The sequence below is a fragment of the Leptonychotes weddellii genome, chromosome 4 (assembly GCF_054177405.1).
Source record: "Leptonychotes weddellii isolate Sample4059 chromosome 4, ASM5417740v2, whole genome shotgun sequence".
In the NCBI taxonomy this organism is placed as follows: domain Eukaryota; kingdom Metazoa; phylum Chordata; class Mammalia; order Carnivora; family Phocidae; genus Leptonychotes; species Leptonychotes weddellii.
This window is the reverse complement of record NC_138372.1, coordinates 6,537,278-6,558,989: the sequence shown is the minus strand read 5'-3', so window position 1 is coordinate 6,558,989 and position 21,712 is coordinate 6,537,278. Positions and strand designations below refer to the sequence as shown.

At 54.0% G+C, this 21,712-nt stretch overlaps 1 protein-coding gene across 2 annotated transcripts in view; it reads left to right on the top strand.

Moving 5' to 3' along the window:
• Window positions 1–21,072, top strand: part of CTNNBIP1 (catenin beta interacting protein 1) — a 49,226-nt gene extending 28,154 nt beyond the window's left edge. Inside the window, exons 5-6 of one of the 2 annotated variants that reach the window (XM_081817468.1) lie at window positions 2,573–2,640; window positions 18,621–21,072. In XM_081817468.1, the coding sequence (XP_081673594.1) occupies window positions 2,573–2,640; window positions 18,621–18,638 (86 nt within the window). In that variant the 3' untranslated portion in view covers window positions 18,639–21,072. The remainder of the gene's footprint in view (window positions 1–2,572; window positions 2,641–18,620) is intronic. The other variant, XM_081817469.1, reaches the window with a different exon arrangement.
• The last annotated feature ends 640 nt before the right edge of the window (window positions 21,073–21,712 follow it).

Sequence of the window (21,712 nt, the reverse complement as noted above, 5' to 3'; positions counted from 1 at the left end):
TCAGGATGCACAACCTGCTGCCCAGCTCAGGGCAGGGCTTGTCACTGTCTGTCCTGGGGTAGCGGGAGGCTGGGCACTTACGGGCCCTCCCGTTCTGGAAGGCTTACTCTCACCCTGGAGCCCACAGTGTCCTCACTGGCTCTTCCATCTAGTCCTTTCCTTTTATTTTTTTCGCCTCATTGGCATTACAGGCCATGAAATAGTGCGGCCTGTGGGGCGTCAGATGTGAGCTGGCTCCCAGCAGCGGAGCGCCGAGGGGCATGTGGCTGATCCGTGGGGCCCAGGAGGAGAGCAGGTGTAGCACGAGAGGCCGCTTGTCTTGAAGCTGTCCTTGCTCTCCTGGAGATCACAGGCCTCAGCTCTGGCGCAGGGCCTGGCTCCCCGGCTCTGACGCTGGCTGTCACCTGGCCTGTGCGCTCAACTCAGCAGAAACGTACCGGGCGTCCCCGTGGCTCAGGCAGCTCCTGGGACAGCCACTCGCCAAGCACAGCCTGCCTAGGTCACACTCATGCCGCAGCCAGTTCTGTACCAACGGCCAGGGGTGGAGTCTGCCCCTCCTGGGGTTTGTTTCTTTCTCACCCACGGCTGATCTGGGTTTCCAGCACGGGGCTCCCCAAGGCCCCCACGCTCCTGAACCATATCTCCCTGAAACCCTCAAGCTCCTGGGTCCTTAGGACTTTGCCTTTTCTCCCACCCCCATTTTAAGTCACTGAATCAACCAGAATTGGGACTGGGTGATAAGGATGCCTCGAGTAGGATGCTCTTAAAGGAAAAAAAACCATAATAAGTTGTAGAACTGTATGTCATTGTAGAAAGCACCCCCCAACACACACACACTCACTCATGTATGTGTATGGGGGAAAAGCTGGAAGAATATAGACCAGGCTGTTAATAGGAAATTTTAATAGAGAATAGAACTATGTAAGGGACTTTAACTTTCCAAGTCACACGTTTTTTTGAAAACTAATTTTTTAACATTGCCCATGCATTTCTTCTGTAATGAGGGGAAGTTTAAAAAAGCATTGAGAGAACTCTGTCTCACCTAGCTAACCCAGCAGTTGAGAATAAAAATGAACTGTGTGGAGTTAAGGTCATGATGGCCTCACCTGGCCTGAAACTGCTGAGCCGTCAGGAGTGAGCCATGGGCATGTGGGTATGACCCCAGAATCTGGGCCCTCCTGGTTGTGGGGTGTCCGAGGGACAGCCAGGCAGGCCTCAGAGCTGTCTCCCCAGGGAGCAGGCTTCTGGAGCTGCACCAGGGCCCAGCTGGTGGCTGGGGTGATTCTCTGCTGTTGGGGCCCCCTGCCTCCTGCCCTGGGTCCCCACGGACTCCCCTGAGCTGAACTGCACAGGAAGACACACTGCTGCAGGAAGTCCTGAGGATTCCTGTGGACTGAGTTGGGGGCGAATGGGCAGCTGTGCCTGGAAGAGCTTTAGGAGTGTAGCATTATTTTTGTGTGCCTAAGGACACTGTAGACAGATGCACAACAAAACAGCAGTTGGTACAGGCTCTCCCGTCATGGGGGCACAACCCCGGGAGCAGGACCCTGCGTCTCTGCCCACACCGGGGGGCCAAATGGGTCTTGGTTAACATTCTAGCCTGCCCACTTATCTGTTGGCAGGGCCGACCTTAGCTGATGCCACAGGGATGCTGCTGGCAGGGGCTCAGGTGCTGTCCAAGTGGTAAAAGTCCCGGATAATTGCTCCCAGCATAAGAGACCCCCCCCAGTAAAGGCCTAGGAGCAGTCAGGGTGACAGTCTGGGCTTGGACAGTCTGGCAGAAGTCTGGTGTGAGCACCTCCTGCCACGAGGTGGCACTGTGTCTCAGCAAATGCCCAGCGCTATCCTCCGCAAGAGACAGAACAGACTCCTTGAGTTCCCCTCAGTGGGGGTCTGAGGCCACCCACCAACGGGACAGAGCTTGGCATTGGTCTACCATCGTTAGACTCACACACGCTTCCCCTCTGGGGCTGGAGGGGTCTGGTACTGGGAGCCCTGCTGGCCCTCCCTAGCCCCAGGGAGGAGAGTGGGCTGGGCATCCCTCGCCCCATGCCCAGGCCTCCCACCCTCCTGGTCTTCCCTTGGTGAACTGTGAAAGTGTGTACAGTATCTGCTGGGTCCGGGCAGGTGCTGGAGACCATGCTGCGTGGGCCTGCACCGTAGGGACTCCCTAACCAGTGCTGGCCTCTGCTGGTCTGAGACCTCCCATGATAGCCTCCTTCTGGAAGCCCTCCTTCCCCTCCCTCGTCTTCTGTGATACACCTCTCTCTGTCTCTCCATCTCCCCAAGCTCATCTTCTGCCCCCTCCGCTCACTGTCCGTAAGTGCTCCTTTTCCCGCACCCCACTGGTGCTTTCCACATTCTGCCCTCCCTTCTGTCACACCTCCCCCCTGGGGGTCTCACAGGCTCTGGCCAACACCCTCCAAATATACACCCTCAGCCCAGACCCTCTCCTGACCCCCCAGAACTTTACGCGCAACTCCCTCCTGATCATCTTGCCACAGACAACCCACACTCAGATCCGGATTCATGCTCTACCCCCACGAATCTATTCTTCCACCTGTATTCTCAGTGACGGATGTATCACCAAATAACCAGTGTGCCGGGGACTCCTCTTTGAAGACCCGAGTGTCCAGTGAGGTACCAAGTCCTTGTAATTCTTCTCCCTTAATGCTCCTCAAATCTGCTCTGTCTTCTCCACCTTGGTTTGAACCCTCATTTTGTTCAGAGCTCATTTTTGTCGTGATCCCTGCAAGCAGTTCCTGGCATCTTGCCTTCTCACCTTGCCCCTCCCGTGCACTTCCTACCCCTACCTCAGCAGGTCATTGCCCAACTTAAAATCTTTCAGTGGCTCCCCACTGCCTTGCGGCTGAAATCCAGCCCCTCACGTGATCAGCAAGATCCCCTGACGTGGTGGCCTCATGCACCGTAAACAGCCATAGCGAATGGCCTTCAGCTCCTGTCTCGGGCTGGTCTTTGTGCCTCTGCATTTTCCTCTGGGCTGCTGGGAGCTCAGCCCTGACCCCCAGCCTTCGCCTGCCTCTCGCAGGCTGGGCCAGGCCTCCTGTGGTTACCATCACACACATGTACCCCAGCTGTGCTTCTCCCCACACCGTCTCTTGGTCCATCTCTTGAGCAACTCTGAGCCCCTTCAGCTTGGGACTGTGGCTTCCCCCGTTTTATATTTCTGGGGCTGGCCCCCCATGAGGCCCAGGGCATGCTTGTACAAATGAATGGACCAGGCTGTGGGTCTGAGGGCCCACCGTCCCCCAGAAAGGCAAGAACGTGGAGCCAATTCTCTGAGCACTGTCTCCCGCTCCCCCAAGGTGGCCAAGCAGAGCTGCCAGCCAGGCAGGACTGACTCTGAGCCAGAGGAGATCAATACCTCTCTGGGAAGGTCGCCTCGGTGAGAAAGCCAGCTGGAAACATGGGTGTCGAGAGCTGTAGCTTCCAAAAAGCAGGCTCGACAGAATGCTGAGTTCATTCCTTTCTTATTGCTGGTGCTACTCTCTCCATAACACATATTGATCTTTTTTCCTGGTTATAAAATAATGTACAGTCATTGTTGAAAGCGGGGAAAGGGAGAAGTAGCAGAAAAGCTGGACGGATTGAATCCGACCACACGGCTGCAAGCACTATTACCTCCTGCTCATGTTCCCATCAGCCTTTTAAAAATAGGCTTGTATTGGGGCGCCTGGGTGGCTCAGTTGGTTAAGCGACTGCCTTCGGCTCAGGTCATGATCCCAGGGTCCTGGGATCGAGTCCCACATCGGGCTCCCGGCTCAGCGGGGAGCCTGCTTCTCCTTCTGACCCTCTCCTCTCTCATGCTGTTTCTCTCTCGCTCGCTCTCTAATAAATAAATAAATAAAATCTTTAAAAAAAAATGTTTAAAATAATAGGGTTGGGGGCGCCTGAGTGGCTCAGTCGTTAAGCGTCTGCCTTCGGCTCAGGTCATGGTCCCAGGGTCCTGGGATCGAGCCCCGCATCGGGCTCCTTGCTCCACAGGAAGCCTGCTTCTCCCTCTCCCACTCCCCCTGCTTGTGTTCCCTCTCTCTCTGTGTCTCTCTGTCAAATAAATAAATAAATAAAATCTTTAAAAAACAAAATAGGCTTGTATTTACATCATAAACTTGGGACAATACAGTATAAACATTTTAATATCCATTTTAACATCCATGTTTTACTTATGGTAATTTTATAGTATTTTCTTAAAGATTTTATTTATTTATTTGAGATAGTGAGCATGAAAGGGGGAGAGGGGCAGAAGGAGAAGGAGAAGCAGACTCCCCACTGAGCAGGGAGCCCGATGCAGGGCTTGAACCCAAGGCCCCGGGATCATGACCTGAGCCAAAGGCAGACGCTTCACCGACTGAGCCACCCAGGCCCCCCAATAATTTTATAGTATTTTAAAACAATTTTCTTTTTTTTTCTTTTTTTTAAGATTTTATTATTTTTTTTTATTTATTTATTTTTAAAGATTTTATTTATTTATTTGACAGAGACAGAGACAGCGAGAGCAGGAACACAAGCAGGGGGAGTGGGAGAGGGAGAAGCAGGCCTCCCGCCGAGCAGGGAGCCCGATGTGGGACTCGATCCCAGGATCCTGGGATCATGACCCGAGCCAAAGGCAGTCGCCCAACCAACTGAGCCAGCCAGGCGCCCTAAGATTTTATTTATTTATTTGACAGAGAGCACAAGCAGGGGGAGCAGCGGAGGGAGAGGGAGAAGCAGGCTTCCCGCAGAGCAGGGAGCCCGATGCGGGGCTCGATCCCAGGATGCTGGGATCATGACCTGAGCCGAAGGCAGCCACTCAACCAACTGAGCCATCTAGGCGCCCCTTAAAACAATTTTCAAGAAAACATTTTAGTGATCACATAACATGTGGCCACCTGGCTGTGCTGTAATTCGTTGACCAGTCCTTTCCCGTTGGACATTTTTTTTTTTAAGATTTATTTATTTATTTATTTGTCAGAGAGAGAGAGAGAGAGCGAGCACAAGCAGGGGGAGCAGCAGAGGGAGAGGGAGAAGCAGGCTCCTCACTGAGCAGGGAGCCCGATGCGGGGCTCGATCCCAGGACCCCGGGATCATGACCTGAGCCGAAGGCAGTCGCTTAACGACTGAGCCACCCAGGCGCCCCCCCCCCCCCGTTGGACATTTCGTTCTCGTTTTTGCTATTAATTACAGTAACAGCAAACACCTGGTGAGCTCGTCCTGTGTTGCCTGGCTTCCTTGTCCCGTAGCACACAGTGTGACCCCGTGAGTCCCCGAGACCGTCCTGTGAAGCAGGTGCCGTCGCGGCCCCGCCTTGGAGAGGACAGGACAGGCCCGGAGAGGGTTAGGCCGGCACTGGGCCGTAGACTGTCAGGGCGGGCACCGGTGTGCCAAGCACTGAGCGCGCATCCTTGCACATAGCTCTTCCTCGTCATCATTTATTTTAAGGTGAATTCTCGGAGTGGCTTTAAGGTCATGTGTGTTTTTAAGCAGGGCTGCGTTTTATCTGAGGAACAGGGGTGATTTAGGCAATTAATGTATTTCAGGAAGGTGCAGAAAACATTTGGAGTTTTTCGCTGCCTTTTAATCCTGGGCCCTTCACCCAAGGTGCCTTTGAATGTGCTGGTTCTCCGAGCGCTCTCTCCCGGCCCCCCCAGGACAAGGTGCCCGCAGAACTCTCGTCCTCGTGCAGTGCCATGGATAGGCTCTTGTCCAGGTGTCCCGGGGCACTGGTCTAGACGTGGCCCATTTTGTGAAGGAAGCTTCTGTCCCTTCCCCGCCCAGGGGCCTCCAGGACATCCTTGGTCTGCCGCCGCCCCCCCTTCTTGGCCCTGGGAGCCACAGTGCTGGCACGCTGGCTGCTCAGGCCTCTTCCAGCCTCCATCTGATCACACTCCTTCTCCAAGAGACTTTCCAGGGAAGGTCCCCAGGCTGGAGCCAGCTGGGCGGTCCCAGGGCTCTTCTGGCTTTCCCCCCTGGAAGCCAAAGCTACTGCTCAGGGTATGCTGCCAGAGAGCCTAAAATAGGTCATTTGGTCTCAGCGTTACACTGGGAACCTTGTTAAAATAGTTGTGGTCACGGGCAAACCCGCAGGAAGCCAGTGACCCCAGCGGAGGGCCCACCAGCACGCGGGCTTCACGGTTGACCAAGGGAGCGCCCTCCTCTGCTCATCCCCCCTTCGTGGCCCTCTCAGCGCCCCCGGCGAGGTCCTGGCACCGTGGGCCCTATTCCACAGCCAGCCTTCTTCCTGGAGTCCTCTCCCACGCCCTCCAGCTTCTCTTTCACTTCCTCCACGGAGCCCTCTCTGACTCCTTCCGGGGTCAGCCTGGGCCCCCCTCTCGCTCCGGAGCTCCCTGTGACCTTTCCTGCAGTGTTGCTGCTGTCATGTTGTCGGGAGCCCTTTGGGACCCAGGTGTGTGCTGTGTTCCCAGTGACACATGCAGCCCCTAGTCCAGATTCTGGCACAGAGCCGGAGTTTCCTGAATCCTTGTGCAGGCCTGGCCTCCAGCAGGCGAGTCCTGCAGGAATGGGGACCATCTGCTGGGGGTTCTGCGTCCTCTCTTCCCCCGGGTGGGGCTGCAAGGCTTCTCCCAGAGGCTCCCGGCTATGACAAACTCTGGACTGAAATGGCAGTCAGGCCTCGGGAGAATTCCAGTCTAGGGGACGGGAAGATGATTTTTTTTTTTTTTTAACTTTAATCAACATTTAGATGAGAATTACCTGTAACCTACTACTAATAAAATTGAACCAAAAAGATCACATACGCATTGAATCAGACTGAGAAGCCAATCAGAAGAATTGGGTATGTGATAACCCAGGTCACAGAGAAAGAAAAAAGCATCCCAAGACCGGGTTAGGCATATGCTGAAATGTAGGGCCAGTTGCCCCGTCCAGCCTCTGGTCCTGGCCTGGGAAGGGCTGCTTTGACCTTTCTTTACCCAGCCTAGTGGGTTCTAGTGCATAGAACTAGAACAGGGGCGTCAGAGGTCTCAAAGCCCCTCCCGCAACACGGCGTTGACCTCTCAACACCCCACCAAAGACAGACCCCTGTCCTGGAGCGGAGCGTCAGGGGGCCGCTCAGTCCAGCATCCATGGGACAGTGTCGCTCCTTTTGGCTCATCAATCCATGTGCTGGGCGTGGTGCCAGGTGACAGCCCCCGCCCTCGAGCTGCCAGTCCAGCGGGGCAGACGGATACACGAACAAATGCACAGATTGAAATATGACTCATCCTGAGGGGAGGGAAGCCCACCCAGAATTGCCTGAGCCCTGATGGATGTGTGGGAACGTGTGTAGGGGGAAATTGGAGGAAGCCTCAGGAGCCTGCCCAGCGTGAGTGTTGGGTGTCTTTGTGTCCCCTTAAGAGACTGGTGGGGTAGCGGCCAGGTGGGTGGTGAGTGGCCGGAAAGGCACATGGGCTCTGGACAGAGTTCATCTTGAGGACTGCAAGGGGTCCCCACGGATCCGAAGGGGAGGGATGGCTAGGTCAGATTGTCATCCATTTAGGGCGAGCGCTGGGGAGAGGTCACAGGACAAAGGGTAAGGCAGGGAGATAGCTGGAAGGTCACAGTGACACCCACGTGTGAGGTGATGCAGATATTTTTCAGAGGCGGGACATTCAGGAGCAAGGACCTGCAGGCAGCGTGAACAGGTGGGGGTGAGGTTCGAGACCCAGGGCGGGAGCTGCTGTGGGAGGCAGGAAGGGGAGCTCTGTCTGAGTGGGAGGTGCCTGGGGCTGTCTGGTAGGGGCGGGAGCCAGGTCAGAGCTCAGGTGCAAGGTGGGAGCGGGTACAGGAGTGTGGGCCAGGGGGAGGCGGGGAATCAAGGGAGGTCGTACAGGGAGAGTAGGCAGAGTGAGAGGAGGACGGAGCCTGGTGAGCACAGCACTGAGGGCAGCAGGGGACACAGTGCAGCTCTGGAAGGAGGGGAGGGGCAGCAGGGTCATTGTCAGGGTCCCCCAGGCTTGTCACGAAAGGGTCAGTGGCGACTTTCCTAAAACAGTTTCTGCGGAGTCCGGGCTGGGAGCCAGATTGCCGTGGGCCTGGGATCAGTGAGGAAATGGAAGTGGGAGGACAGAAGTCTCTTTCAGAATGCTGGTGGACAAGGGACATCAGCTCAGGGGTGGGGGTGGGGGCCAAGGGACAGTCTGCGGCATTGAGTTCTCGGCGTACGGGCCACAGACCACCACCCCTGAATCACTGAGGGTATTTGTTAAAAATGCAGACTCCTGGGCCCCACCCCAGGTCTGCTGAAGCAGAGTGCCTGCCAGGTGAGCCTGGGAATCTGCATTTGAGATAAGCGCCCCCAGGGTGATTCTGATGCCCACTGGAATTTGAGAATATACCAGGGCTTTAGATGAAGACCTGGTCATTCCTGACCCCTCCCACCCACTCCTCCTAGGTCCTGTCCCTTCCGCGTACAGCCAAGCCCTCTGGTTTAGGAGAGCTTACATTTTTGGGGGGACCGAAGAATTTGAGGAAAACAAGTACCTCACCTGGGAAAACAAGCCCAGAGGTAGAGGGTGTGTGTATGTGTTGGGCTCAGCGGGGGTGTGGGAGGGTGTGAGGGTGGGCGGGCGTGAGGTGGGTTTGAGGGAGCTTGCCTGGGATTAGAGCAGAGCAGGTGTATTAGAACTCCCAAGTTGTGACGCCCCCCGTGGCCCCCTAGAAGCTGTTTATGATGCTTTCTGCTGCAGATGTCATCCTGGCTGGTCAGATAGGTGGGCTAGGTGGGATCCGTCACATTTCACAGATGAGAAAATGGAGGTAGGTGTGCGGGCACATTGCCCAGGTGGGCAGGGTCAGACCCAGGCCCAGGTGCTGGGGTGCCAGGGTCCACCGAGGGAGCCTAAGCCCAGGGAGGCCCTTGGTGGCTGGTCAGGAGGCCCAGCGCCTCTGCTAGGAGCCCATCCCACGTCTGGTGCTGTGTGCTCACCTTCGGGCAGCCTGAGTGCCTGGTGATGTGGTTGTCAGTCTGGAGCCCAGTAGGCGCCACAGAGCCTGGAGCCCGGTTTGGCTGCTGAGACCTTGGTGGATCTGTGGCCGCTGTCCCCATGGCAACCAGCATCGCTGTCTCTAGGTAAAAGCCATCCCCTGGGAACTTGAGGCATCAGCATTGAAATGTATAGAACCCCCGGGGCTCCTAGGCCGTGGCTGCTAAAAACAGCGCGTGCCACCCAGCGGGTTTGTCTGGGAGGAGGCCTAGCCCCGGGTGGTACTGGAACCTCATCCCCATGGAAACTTTCCCCCTTGGAGGAGGGCCTGGGACCTGTTCTTCCAGAAGCCTTGCTGCCTGGCTCATCTCCCTGGAGCTGGTAGCTGAGCCACCGCAGTCTTGGGTAGTTAGGTAGCAGACCCTAGCTCATATCGACAGCAAGCTCCTGGGGCTCAGGAGGAAGGACCGCAACCGACAGTCCTCAGTCAGAGAAGGGGCAGACCTGGGAGGTGGGAGTTGCCCTGGACACTTTGGAGCATGTGGCCATGTTTCCTCTCTAGCCCGTCAGCCGTGTGTGTGGAGGATGGCCGGGGCTTGGCAGGCCAGATGCCCGGGACTGTTTGGAAGCCCTTAGCCGAAGCGAGCTTCCTTGGTCATCTCCAGCTTCCAGCAGCCATGGGAATTTGAAACCTCTGAGGTTTCGGGGTTCCATTTCTGAGTTTTCCAGGCCCTAGTTGTTCACTCTCACGAGGAAGGTGTGAGGCCCCTTCAGAGGTCAGGAGCTCCCTGGCCCTAGAACATGGGACTCTGGAGCAGTCCTAGGAAGCTCTGGCCAGCGAGGGGTGCAGGGGTTTCAGAGCCCTCCCCGCGGTTGTGGGAGGCGGGGTCTGCACGAGCTCATGGCTCCAAGTTGGGTGATGGGGACACCCCCACCAGTGACTGATATTCCTGGGAGTCCCCCTTTATTTCAGTGACATCTATGCAGGGCTGTATCCTGGACCGTGGGGCCCAGGGGCCAGCTGCCTGTGGGAGCTGGACCAGGCTTTCCATACCATGGGACCGATTTCTAGGCAGGGTCTGCCCTAAGAGCTGTCTTCCCTCCCCATCCACCTTTGAGTGCTGGTTCTAAGGTGGCCTTTGCAGCATCCAGAGCTGGAAGAGCTCTCGGGGTCTGTTTGTCCCCCTGCAGCCAGGCGCTTTGGTGGAATGCAGGCAGGAACTGTGTGGTCGGCTCCTCAAAGCTGCCTAGGAGGCCTTCCCCCCCCATCCTCCCATGCCTGCCTCCCGCTGGGCAGGGTCCCTCCTGGAGAGGGAGGGTGGGATCCGGAGCCGACCTCATCTGCCCCGAAGCTTGCGCTCCAGGGTCTGTGCATTTCTGAGACCAAGCTCTGCCTTTCCTGGAAATCGTGAGGGGCTCCACTAGGATTTCTCCAGACGGGTTTGTGCTACAGGCCATGTGCACCCTGTGCACATCGGCCTCGGGGCTGCAGCTATCTCCTTGCTCCTCTTTCCTGTTCTTTGTCATCCATGATCACCGAGCTGGCTAGAAACAGACAGCTGATAGGAGAGTGTTCTGGCCATTCAGGAAACATATTGAGGTGCTTGTGTATTAATGAAAAGACCTTTGAGAGACTTTATGTTAGAGCCTCAAAGAGCAAGAGGGATTCTCCAGACGCTGGGGGTTGTGTGTGTGCCCCTGGGGCGTTCCCCATTCCATGCTGCCCCCTGCCCCCAGCGCCCTGCACCCTGTAGGGAGCCACGCTCCTTGAGGGCCAGGTGCAAGTGCCTCCCTGAGCCGGGGACACGGCTGAGGGTGGTGCTGGTGCTGGTGTGAGGAGCCTGTTCTGAGCTTTGGATTCTGCTGCTGTGAATTCATCCTGAGCTTGCAAACAGACCAGTGAGCCCATTGTCTGTCTCCCACCCCCGGCGGGGGGTCAGCTTCTCTTTTCTAAGCTCCTGCATAGTTGTCATTTTTCTCTGCCCAGTCACTTGACTGGACTCTGTTAAAGGGGCAAAGCTGGCATCAGGCGTGGGACGGGTGCCGTGCCCTGGTTCAGAGAGCTGTGTTCTCACCAGCGCCTTGGCCGTTTCCATGGCAGGTGAACCATGGGACTAGGGAGACATCTGGCAGAGCCCTAGGCCAGGGCGGGGAGTTGGGGGCTGGAGGCAGGGGTCTGGGCTCGGGGGTCCTCCCGGGATGGTGCTTTGGGCTCCATGTTGAATTCTCTCCAACTATCCCAGAGCTGTTTTGGTGGTGGTCTTTAAATCCTGGGTCTTGGTTCCATTCTGTTGGGGGCCGAGGGATGGGTCCAGTCTCTGCCGGGAAGCCTGAGACGCCACAGTGCCCTGGGTGACTGGAGCAGGTCAGCTATTGCCTTCTCCTGAGGAGAAATGACGGTGTGTGGTAGTGGTGAAGGCGGGGACTTCAGGGTCTAGGTCAGGGTCCTCCCTGTGCCTCTGACTCACCGAGTTGCTCTGAGTCTCTGAGCTTCAGGCTCCTCATCTATAAAATGAGGATTCATCCTGTGTCCCAGGAACTCTCTAGGTGCTTCGAACGTGTGCGTGAACAAGATAAAGTCCCTGATTCCATGGAATGTGCTTTCCAATGGGGAATCAGATCACATCAATATATTAACTCTGTAGGTCATGCTGAAGCAGGCTACAGCTCTCTGAGGGACTGACGCAGGGCACTGTTTTAGAAGCTGTGTTCAGGGAGGGACTGAGGAGCTCATTTTGCCCAGACTCTGGCGTGAAGAGCAAGAGCTATGACATGAACTTGGGGAAGAGCACTGAGGCAAAGGAAACAGCAAGTGCAAAGGTCCTGAGGTACAAGTTACTTGTGCCTAAAGGACAGAGAGCTCAGGAGACCCATGGGGCTGGAGTGGAGTGAGGAGAGGGGTGTGTATAAAAGGTGAAGAGGCCGCCAGAGACCAGAGCATGTTGGGTCTTACAGGCCAGGTATGGAGTTCGGAGTTTGCTTTGAGTGCAGTGAGAAATCTTGCATTAAGAAGCCTTTGGAGGGGCACCTGGGTGGCTCAGTCGTTAAGCGTCTGCCTTCGGCTCGGGTCATGATCCCAGGGTCCTGTGATCGAGCCCCGTATCGGGCTCCCTGCTCCTTGGGAAGCCTGCTTCTCCCTCTCCCACTCCCCCTGCTTGTGTTCCCTCTCTCGCTGTGTCTCTCTCTGTCAAATAAATAAATAAAATCTTTAAAAAAAAAAAAAAGAAGAAGCCTTTAGAGAGTTTTGAGCAAAGCAGTGGCAGGGTCTGACTTATGTTTTTAAGAACTTTCTGACTCCTGTGTGGAGAATGGACAATCGGAACCAGAGTGGAGAGATCCAGGAAATGGGGTACAGGAAGCTAGCGAGGGACAGTGGTAGCCTGGACTGGGTGGTGATAGGGGAAATAGTGATGTATTCAGGATATAGTTTAAAAGTAGAGCCCGGGGCCCCTAGGTGGCTCAGTCACCGGTAGTTGAGCATCTGACTCTTGATTTCAGCTCAAGTCGTGATCTTGGGGTTGTGGGATTGAGCTCCGTGTTGGGCTCTGCTGAGCACAGAGTCTGCTTAAGATTCTCTCTCTCTCCCTTTGCCCCTCTCGCCTCCCCCACCCCCTGCTTGTGCTCTCATTCGTGCTCTCTCTTTCCCATACATACATACATACATACATACAAAGTAGAACCAACATGAGGCACCTGGCTGGCTCAGTTGGAAGAGCATGCAACTCTTAATCTCAGGGTTGTGAGTATGAGCCCCACGTTGGGTGTAGAGATTACTAAAACAAAATAAGAACAAAAACCGGGGCGCCTGGGTGGCTCAGTTGGTTAAGCGACTGCCTTCGGCTCGGGTCATGATCCTGGAGTCCCGGGATTGAGTCCCACGTCCGGCTCCCTGCTCAGCAGGGAGTCTGCTTCTCTCTCTGACCCTCCCCCCTCTCATGCTCTCTATCTCATTCTCTCTCAAATAAATAAATAAAATTTAAAAAAATAATAATAATAAAATAAAATAAAAACAAAAACACTTTAAAAAATAAGAGGGGCACCCGGGTGGCTCAGTCGATTGGGCGTCTGACTCTTGATTTTGGCTGAAGCTGTGGTCTGGAGGTTGTGAGATCGAGCCTTGCGTAGGCTCCGCACTAGGTGTGGAGCCTGCTTGAGATTCTCTCTCTCCCTCTCCCCCTCCCCGCTCTCTCTCTGTCTCTCTCTCTCAAAATAAAATCTTTAAAAAATAACAATAGGGGCGCCTGGGTGGCTCAGTCGTTAAGCGTCTGCCTTCGGCTCAGGTCATGATCCCGGGGTCCTGGGATCGAGACCCGCATCGGGCTCCCTGCTCGGCGGAGAGCCTGCTTCTCCCTCTCCCACTCCCCCTGCTTGTGTTCCTGCTCTCGCTATGTCTCTCCCTGTCAAATAAATAAAATCTTTAAAAAAAATAAAAATAAAAATAATAAAAAATAACAATAAAAGTAGAGCCAATAAGATCTGCTGCTGTGCTATAGGCAGTGTGTGTGCGCGTGCGCTCTGACGCACGCGTGCGCACACAGGACGGGGGTGGGGGTGGGGAATCAGGAAGTACCCCCCACGCAGGGGTTTTGAGCAACTAGAGGGTGGCTGAGGGTGGAGTGGGCTTGGGAGCCGCACCATTTGGCATTCCACCAGCACCATATGAGGGTTCCAACTTCTCCACCTCCTCCCCAACTCCTGTCATTGTCACTTTCTGATTCCAGCCATCCTAGTGGGTGTGAAGTGGTGTCTCATTGTAGCTTTGATTTGCATTTCCATAGTGACTAATGATGTTGAGCATCTTTTCGTGTTTGTTGACCATTCTTATATCTTTGGAGAAATCTCTAAGTTCTTTGCCCATTTTAAAAATTGAGTTGAGGGGCGCCTGGGTGGCTCAGTTGTTAAGCATCTGCCTTCGGCTCAGGTCATGTTCCCGGGGTCCTGGGATCGAGCCCTGCATCGGGCTCCCTGCTCTGCGGGGAGCCTGCTTTTCCCTCTCCCACTCCCCCTGCTTGTGTTCCCTCTCTTGCTGTGTCTCTCGCTGTCAAATAAATAAATAAAATCTTAAAAAAAAAAAAAATTGAGTTGACTTTTTATTATTATCGAGTTGTGTTGTTTATATATTCTAGGTACTGGTCCCTTACCAGATATACGACTTATATATCTTATATACAGATATATTGTAATTTATTTTAATTTTGTTTTTTTAAAGCTTTTCTTTTTTTTTTTTTTTTAAGTTTATTTGTTGGGTTTATTTAAACCCAACGTGGGGCTCGAACTCACCACCCTGAGATCAAGGGTCACATGCTCTTCCGACTGAGCCAGCCAGGTGCCCCCCACCTTTTCACTTTTTTGGTAGTATCCTTTGAAGCATAAATGTTTTTAGGTTCGAGAAAGCCCAGTTTATTGATTTTTCCCTTTATCACTTATGCTTAGGGTGTCATATCTGAGAAATCATTTCCTAACCCAAGGTCATGAAGATTTACTCCTGTGTTTTCTTGTAAGAGTTTTATAATCTTAGCACTTATATGTAGGTCGTTGGTGCATTTTGAGTTAATTTCTGTATACAGTGCAAGGTAAGGGTCCAACTTCGTCCTTGACATGTGAATATCCAGTTGTCCCAGAACCATCTGTTCACTTCTTTCCCACCCAATTGTCTTGATACCCTTCTCAAAACTTAACTGACCCTAAGTGGGAGGGTTTATTTCTGAACTCTTTGTTCTGTTCCATCATCCTACATGTCTCTCCTTATGCCAGTCCCACCACATCTTGTTTGCTGTAGCTTTGTAGTAGATGTAAAATCCCCAAAGTGTGGGTCCAACTTTGTTCTTCTTTCTCAAGATGATTTTGGCTGTTTTGGATCCTTTGCATTTCCCTACGAATTTTGGGAGCAGCTTGTCAATTTCTGCGAAAAAGGCAGCAGGGATTTTGATAGGAGTTGTGTCAAATTTCTTCCTATGATGTTTTTGAACAGTGATGTTTTGTATTTTTCCGAGTATAAATTCCATACTTCATTTGTTAAATTTATTCCTAAGTGTTTTATTATTTTTTATGCTCTTGCAAATGAAATTGATTCCTTCATTTCATTTGCAGATATTCATCGCTAATGTATAGAAATACCAATGGTGTTTGTTTATTGATCTGGTATCCTGCAACTTTATTTGTTCTAATAGTTTTTTAGTGGATTCCTTAGGATTTTCTGTATACAAGGTCCATGTCATCTGCAAATAGAGTTTTACTTCTTCCCCTTTTTAATTTGGATGCCTTTTGTTTCTTTTTCTTGCCCAATTGCCCTGAATTGAGCTTTCAACACAACGTTGAATAGAAATGGCAGGAGTGGACATCCTTTTCTTCTTCCTAATCTTGAATGGGGAGAGCTTCCAGTCTTTCACCATTAAGTATGATAACAGCTGTGGGTTTTTAGTAAATGCTCTTTATCAGATTGAGGAAGCTCCCTTCCATTACTAGTGTGTTGAGCGTGTTTCCGTGAAGGGGTGTTGAATTTTGTCAGATGTGTATTCTGTGCCTGTTCAGACAATTGTATGGTTTTTGTCTCTTTTTTCAGGTGTTAAAACACCCTTGCATTTCTGGGATAAATCTCACTTGTTCAGAGTATGGAATTCTATTTGTATATTGCTGTATTGTTTGCTAGTACTTTGTTGAGTATTTTTGCATATCACAGGTATTATGAATATCTGTATTCGTAAGAGAGACAGGTGTATGTTCTCTTTTCCTCACGATGCCTTTGCCTGGTTTTGGCCATCTTTATCTTTCGGTATGTCAGAGAGTGTTGAACCGGAGAGGCTGCTCAGCTTCTCCCCTCCCGTGCTCACCTGCGTCAGGTGGGGAGGGATGGCCGGAAGCTCTGAGCCCGAGTCCAGAAAGTGCCAGCAGAGCTAACAATGGGATGGACACAGCCTCATGTGTAAAATGGTATAGGAAACTAGCCGACAGCCTGGAGGCATGGGCTGGGCCTTCCTGTTCTGAGCTTTGTGATTGCCAGCAGGGAGAGCACCCAAGGGATCTGCCTCATACTGGACTTTAAGGGAGCAGGAGGGACCGTGGGGACCAACCTGAAGCCCCCAGCTCTAAAGCTCTAAGAGCTCAATTTACAACAGCTAACTGAGCAGCGCACCCTCCCTGTTAGGCTGCTGGCCCAAATTTCATGGAGAAGAGGAGAGAGAAAAGCAACATCCTTGCCTAGAGGCCTGCACGTTCCCGGTCAGGCCCTTGTGGAATGACGAGTGCAGGCCAGCCGATGATAAGGACAGGTCAGACAATGCTCTTGCAGGGCCTGTCCCCTCTTGGTGAGGCCTGGGAAAAACAGCAAGTCCTTTGGGAACGGAACAGGGCACAGGATGGGCAGCAGCTCTGTGGGCCCTTTCCGCACCCGGCTCCAGCAGCAGAGTGGGAGGCTCTAAAAATGGAAGCTGCCGATTTCCCCACCCCAGCCGGGGCCGGGAGACCAGCCGGCACCGTGGCACCAGTGGGACTCTGGCAAATCTTCTGTTTCAGGTGTCTTGCTACCCTGTGTGACCTTGAGGAGGTCACTTCCTTCCCCAGCTCAGAACGTCACCCCGGTACACATGCCGGGCAGGCCGCGGTGTCGGGAGTCCTAGCCCCTGGTCTGTTCCCTCTGCAGACTCACCATTCCCTCCTAGGGTAGCCAACGCTATTTCTGTGCCTGCAGCTCAGTAGAGAGGCCTCAGATCCCTGCGAGAGAGCCCACGAGGCAGGCAAGGAAAGAAGCAGGTGGGCTGCCACCGCTCGTGGCTGACCACTCCCCTTCCCCAGCCCCCGCCGGCCCCTCTGGAATAGCGAGCTGGGCAGGCGGCGCGCGCCTGGGAAGAGCCAGCGTCTGGTAGGTAACCAGCTCAGCTGCTCTGCAGGCTATGATGTCATCTTGGATTCTGTGGTTGCTAGGAAAATTCTGCCTGCAGTGATATTTCATGGTCCTAGGACCGAGGCGAGAACAGAATGTTCCCAAGAAGACAAGGGGAAGGATTTGTAGGACTTCCCAAGCAAAGGAGCCCCCATCCCAAGAAGCAGATAATTGGAGCTTCTTGCTAGATGCTTATTCCCCTTTTCAGGAATGAAAGTTGTGCTGGTAACAGCAGAACCCCCTCAAGGCAGATTGGGGTGCCAGTGGGGGGCTGGTTCCCTTGGCAGGACCTTGGTGCGCTGGTGGCCAGAGTGAAGGCCCATCGCTGTGATGTTGCGTCCTTGTGGGTGAGCCCTCCTCCTGCAGCACCCACAGCTGGGTGCCTCTGCCAGCCCTTGGTGTGTGGTGGGACGGTTAGGAAGGAGGAGGGGGAGCTCCTCTGTGGTGTGGAGGATGCCGGCCAACACCGTGCCTGAAACTCTGCCATGCACCACGCACACTGGCCCCCTCTTCTGTGGCCTTTCCTCTGTCTGCCCTTCCCATCCTCCCCTCCTGGGGAAAATCCCTCCAGTGGTCTGGAAGAGAAGTATGTCCCAAAGGCCCTGGCCGCTGATTCTTGTTCAGGGCGTGGTGAAGAACCATCCGTTAGAAAAGGGGGAGGGGCGCCTGGCTGGCTCAGTCGGTAGAGCGTGCGACTCTTGATCTCAGGGTTGTGAGTTTGAGCCCCACATTGGGGGTAGAGATGACTTAAAAATGAAAATAAAAAATTCTTAAAAAACAAATACTATGGAAAGAAAGAAAGAGAGAAAGAGAAAAAGGGGAGAGAACAGTAGGCCCCAGGGAGGGCCAGGGCCCAGGACGGGGGCGGGACCTGCTGGTCAGCTCGCCTTGCCCTGCAGCCTCTTCCTGCCCGAGCAGCCTTGGGTGGCTGAGCTGCTTTGGGTGGCTGCGACAGGTCAGTATTTTGAGCTCTTTCCCTCCTCCCTCTTGCCTTTTCTGGCTGCATGTCAGAGCCTGTCTTATGGAAAACAAGACAAAGGAAGTGATTTCATGAGCGCCTGGACCAGAATCTCAAATCCATGATTAAAAAAAACGATAATAAAGATTCTGGCCATTATCTATCTCTGTAGGAGGCAGGCCGACTGCATGCTGGAAATGGGCCCGGCTGTGCTCCTTTGAGCAGGTGCTGGATTTGGGCAAAGAGGGATGGCTATTAGAAGTCCTAAAGAGAGGCACCTGGGCGGCTCAGTCGTTAAGCGTCTGCCTTCGGCTCAGGTCATGATCTCAGGGTCCTGGGATCCAAGCCCCGCGTCGGGCTCCCGGCTCGGCGGGAAGCCTGCTTCTCCCTCTCCCACTCCCCCTGCTTGTGTTCCCTCTCTCGCTGCCTCTCTCTGTCAAATAAATAAAATCTTTAAAAAAAAAAAAAAGCCCTAATGAGCAAGAGCCTCCAAAGGGATCAAGACATGAGCCTTGAGAAGAAAGACGGAGGTTCCCAGCGCCCCTGGCTTTGGTGACCTTGGAGCAAGGGATGTGAGCAGAGCCCTGCGCCTGGACAGCAGCCCTGGGTTCTTGTCGTGCAGGCCTGCAGTGCCATAGCCTTAAGCAAGCCTCCGAACCTCACCCCTACGGCCCCCCTGCCACCCTACGGCAGGGTTGCTGGCATGTCCCCTGGCCAGGCTGTCAAGAAGGCCTAGAGAGGAGGTGGGCTGCCTTGGAAGCACTGGGTACTGGGGAGGAGCGCCCTAGGCGGACCAACGCTGCAAGGGGCCCCAGCCGCCTTGCGTTGTCCCGTCCAACGGTTCTTTCCCCCTGGTCTGCAGGTGCCGAGGATGTGGTGATGGCGTTTTCCAGGTCGGAGACGGAGGACCGGAGGCAGTAGTGGTGAACCCCTTGGAACACCCTGGAAGCTGGCAAGGGCCAAGAGATCTGTGAGGACCTCGGCCAGCCGAGTGGCAGCAGATCACCTTCCCGATGCCCCCGCCCCTACACCCCCACCCCGCCCCACTCCACCGTCACTCAGCAGGGCTGGCCTCGAGGGAGCCACCGGTGGTGCAGTTACAATTGGCTTAAGGGGACGGACTCATGATTGGCTGCAGCAAGAAACCCTTTTATTTTTAAATCTTGACCAACAGAAACCTTTTATTTTTATTTCTGACTTTTTTTTTTTTTTTTTAATTTGCGCCTCGGTATATGGCTTCCCAGGAAGCTCTCCGAGATCTGGTGCTTTATTTAGGTCACTTTTTAGGAATGTGAAGAGGCCCGATTGGCTGCTTAAACTGGAAGAGGATTTTGATTGGCCGGCTAGTGGGAAACGGGTTTTTTTCTTTGATTGGCTGCAGGTGTTCTGCTGATAGCAACAGCTTCTCTCTTTTGAATGCTGAAAACAGGGTTCGGGACATTGGTTGTTATATTTGACTTGAAAAGAAAAAAAAGAAAGAAAGAAACCAAGTGCGCTTTGCAATATTTATTACACAAAGAGCTTGCTGCTGCTTTCCCATGTTTTGTTTGTGTTTGCATTTGACTGGTTTTTGATACGTGTGTTTGGGTTCTCATTGGCTCGTCCAGGACTCCCGTTGCCATGGGCTCTCCCCCCACTCTGCCGCGCACAGTCCCTCTCCAGACGGGGACCCACCTGGAGAGTGCATTTGCTTTAATGACCACACCTGGCTTCCCCAGCGGGGGGACCCCCAAGACCTCATGCAGGGTCTACAGCTGGAAAGCGGAGCCCCCAAAGAGGTTTGTGCCGTCCAGAACTCGCAGACCGCAGCTTAGAGGTGACCATTAGGCAGGATTTATGTGCGTCACTTCCATGCGTTGGCAACCAGCCAGCTCCCTGGGGGCGGGGTGGGGGGTTGGGGGGGGTGGAGGATGGAATTGCTGGGCCTCTCCAGCCTGCCCATGCCGAGCACAGGAGCACCGCACTGGGCGGCTCTGTCTTTTCAGCTCTTCCCTCCAGATCTACTTCCTGAGGCCTCATCTGGGGCTCCTCCTGCAAAGGGCAGGAGCTGCTCCTGGCTGTGAGACCCCACAGTGGAGCAGAACTCCCTGCCTAGGAGCCCGGAACCCTCACAACGCTTGGCTCACAAGGCCCGGGAGGCCTTTGGCTCTAAACCCCCAGCCCCGACCTCCGCCAGCCAGGCTCCCAAGGTGCCTGCCGCTGGGCCGTAGGCCCTGGCCAGCACTCGGAGTTCTCGGATCCCAGGCCTGCGCCCCTCACTGCACCGCCTTCAGAAGGGTCTCTCTCCATGTCAGCCTGGAATGGACGGAGTCATTATTTATGAAGTGCCATCTGAGACAGCTGGCTGGGCCTTCGCTGAGCAGGTCCCACCAGGCTGGCCCTCAACTCAGGTCCCTGGAAACACATTGCCGAGCAGCCGTATGTGGAGGGCTGAAAGAACCCCGGGTCTCTCCCACCTGTCCTCCCCCTTCCCTTGGGGGTAGTCCTCCCCCTGCCCTTCTCCCTGTGTCTCTCACCAGAGTGGAACCCGGGGGGTGGGGAGGTGGAGAAAGATGTAGGCCTCAGGGATGGGGAGCCTCCACGCTCCTCCTGAGATAGTAAATGGCTGAGGCCCTCTTTTTGCCCCAGGTATCCAGAGCCAGGGGAAGACTCTCGGAGCCGAATTTCCCCCTTCTCAGGGCTGGGGCTTCATGGATCACAGGAGCTGCCCTGGGACCATGTGGGCGGTTCATGCTGTGCTCTGAGCATCGTCTGGGCCTTTGCCCCAGAAGGACTTGTGTATCACAGCGTAGATGGCCCTGACCTCCTCCACACACGGGCCCCTGGCCCTGCTTAGCTGACCTGGTTAGGTTACCCTGCAAAGACTGTTGATCCCCCAGGAACGAGGACCGTGGGGCTCCAGCAGGGGCCTGAGAGCATCTTCTTCCCGGAGAGGTGGTGCGTGTGTGCACTCACACACACGCTCCCAGTCCCGAGTCCTGCAGCTCCAGTTGAGCCCCTGGGGAAAAATGAGCTTTTTCCCAGCCCCCTCCCCCCAGGTTATGACATCTGTCACCAGGTGCCAATGCCGTGTTGCCATTTGCCCTCTCTTTGTACCTGTAGCTCCCACAAAGGGTCCATGTCCTGGCCAATGGTGTGTTCTCTGCCCCAGCCTGCCCTTGTCAAGGTCACGGGTGTCCCTGTTGTAACAGCAATGACCCCGATCTGTCTTGTCGTCTGAACGGGAGAGGTGAAGGTGTTGCTGTGGCTCCATATTTCGACTAAAAATATATCTGTTGGAGAAAAAAAATTAACAATAAAGATTTTTAATAGCTTGGTGCGTGAGCTGAGTTATCTCCCTCAGAGTTGGGTGCACTCACTGATTCCCCGTGTCTCATGGGCTCTGCTGCGGGGCCCTCTCTCCTCAAGGAGGCACCACAAGGAGGGTCAAAAACACCACATTTGCTGGTTTAATTGTCTGCGACCTGGAGTGGAGCTTGGGCTTTGGAAGGATTCCGAGATTTACCTCGTGCAGCTGACAGGTCCATAGAAGGCTGAGCCCCCTTTTTGACCTGGAGGTTCTAAATATCATCCTAGATGGGACTGAGGTCAGTAGTCTTCAGAGGTGACCTTGCCCCTCCATGCTCCTGAGCGGACACGAGCACCCTGAGAGATGCTTCCTTCCACCCAGACACCCGGCATCCCGTGTGATGGCCGTGGTCTTGGGCTGCTCGTAACAAAAGTCCAAATAAAATATCCGGTCCTTCCATCATCCCAGAAGTGGGAGATTTATTGGTGTTCAGCTGTATATTCAAGTTTAGAAGCTGAAATCATTTCTCCTTTAGGAATTTTTGCTTTGGAAGCATTTTCTAGAATCTTTCATTTCTACCCTTCATCATCCCATTTTAGGTCTTCTTTTTTTTTTTTTTTTTTGCTGCTTACATGGACTCACTGCTTCTATTTCCTTTTCAAAGA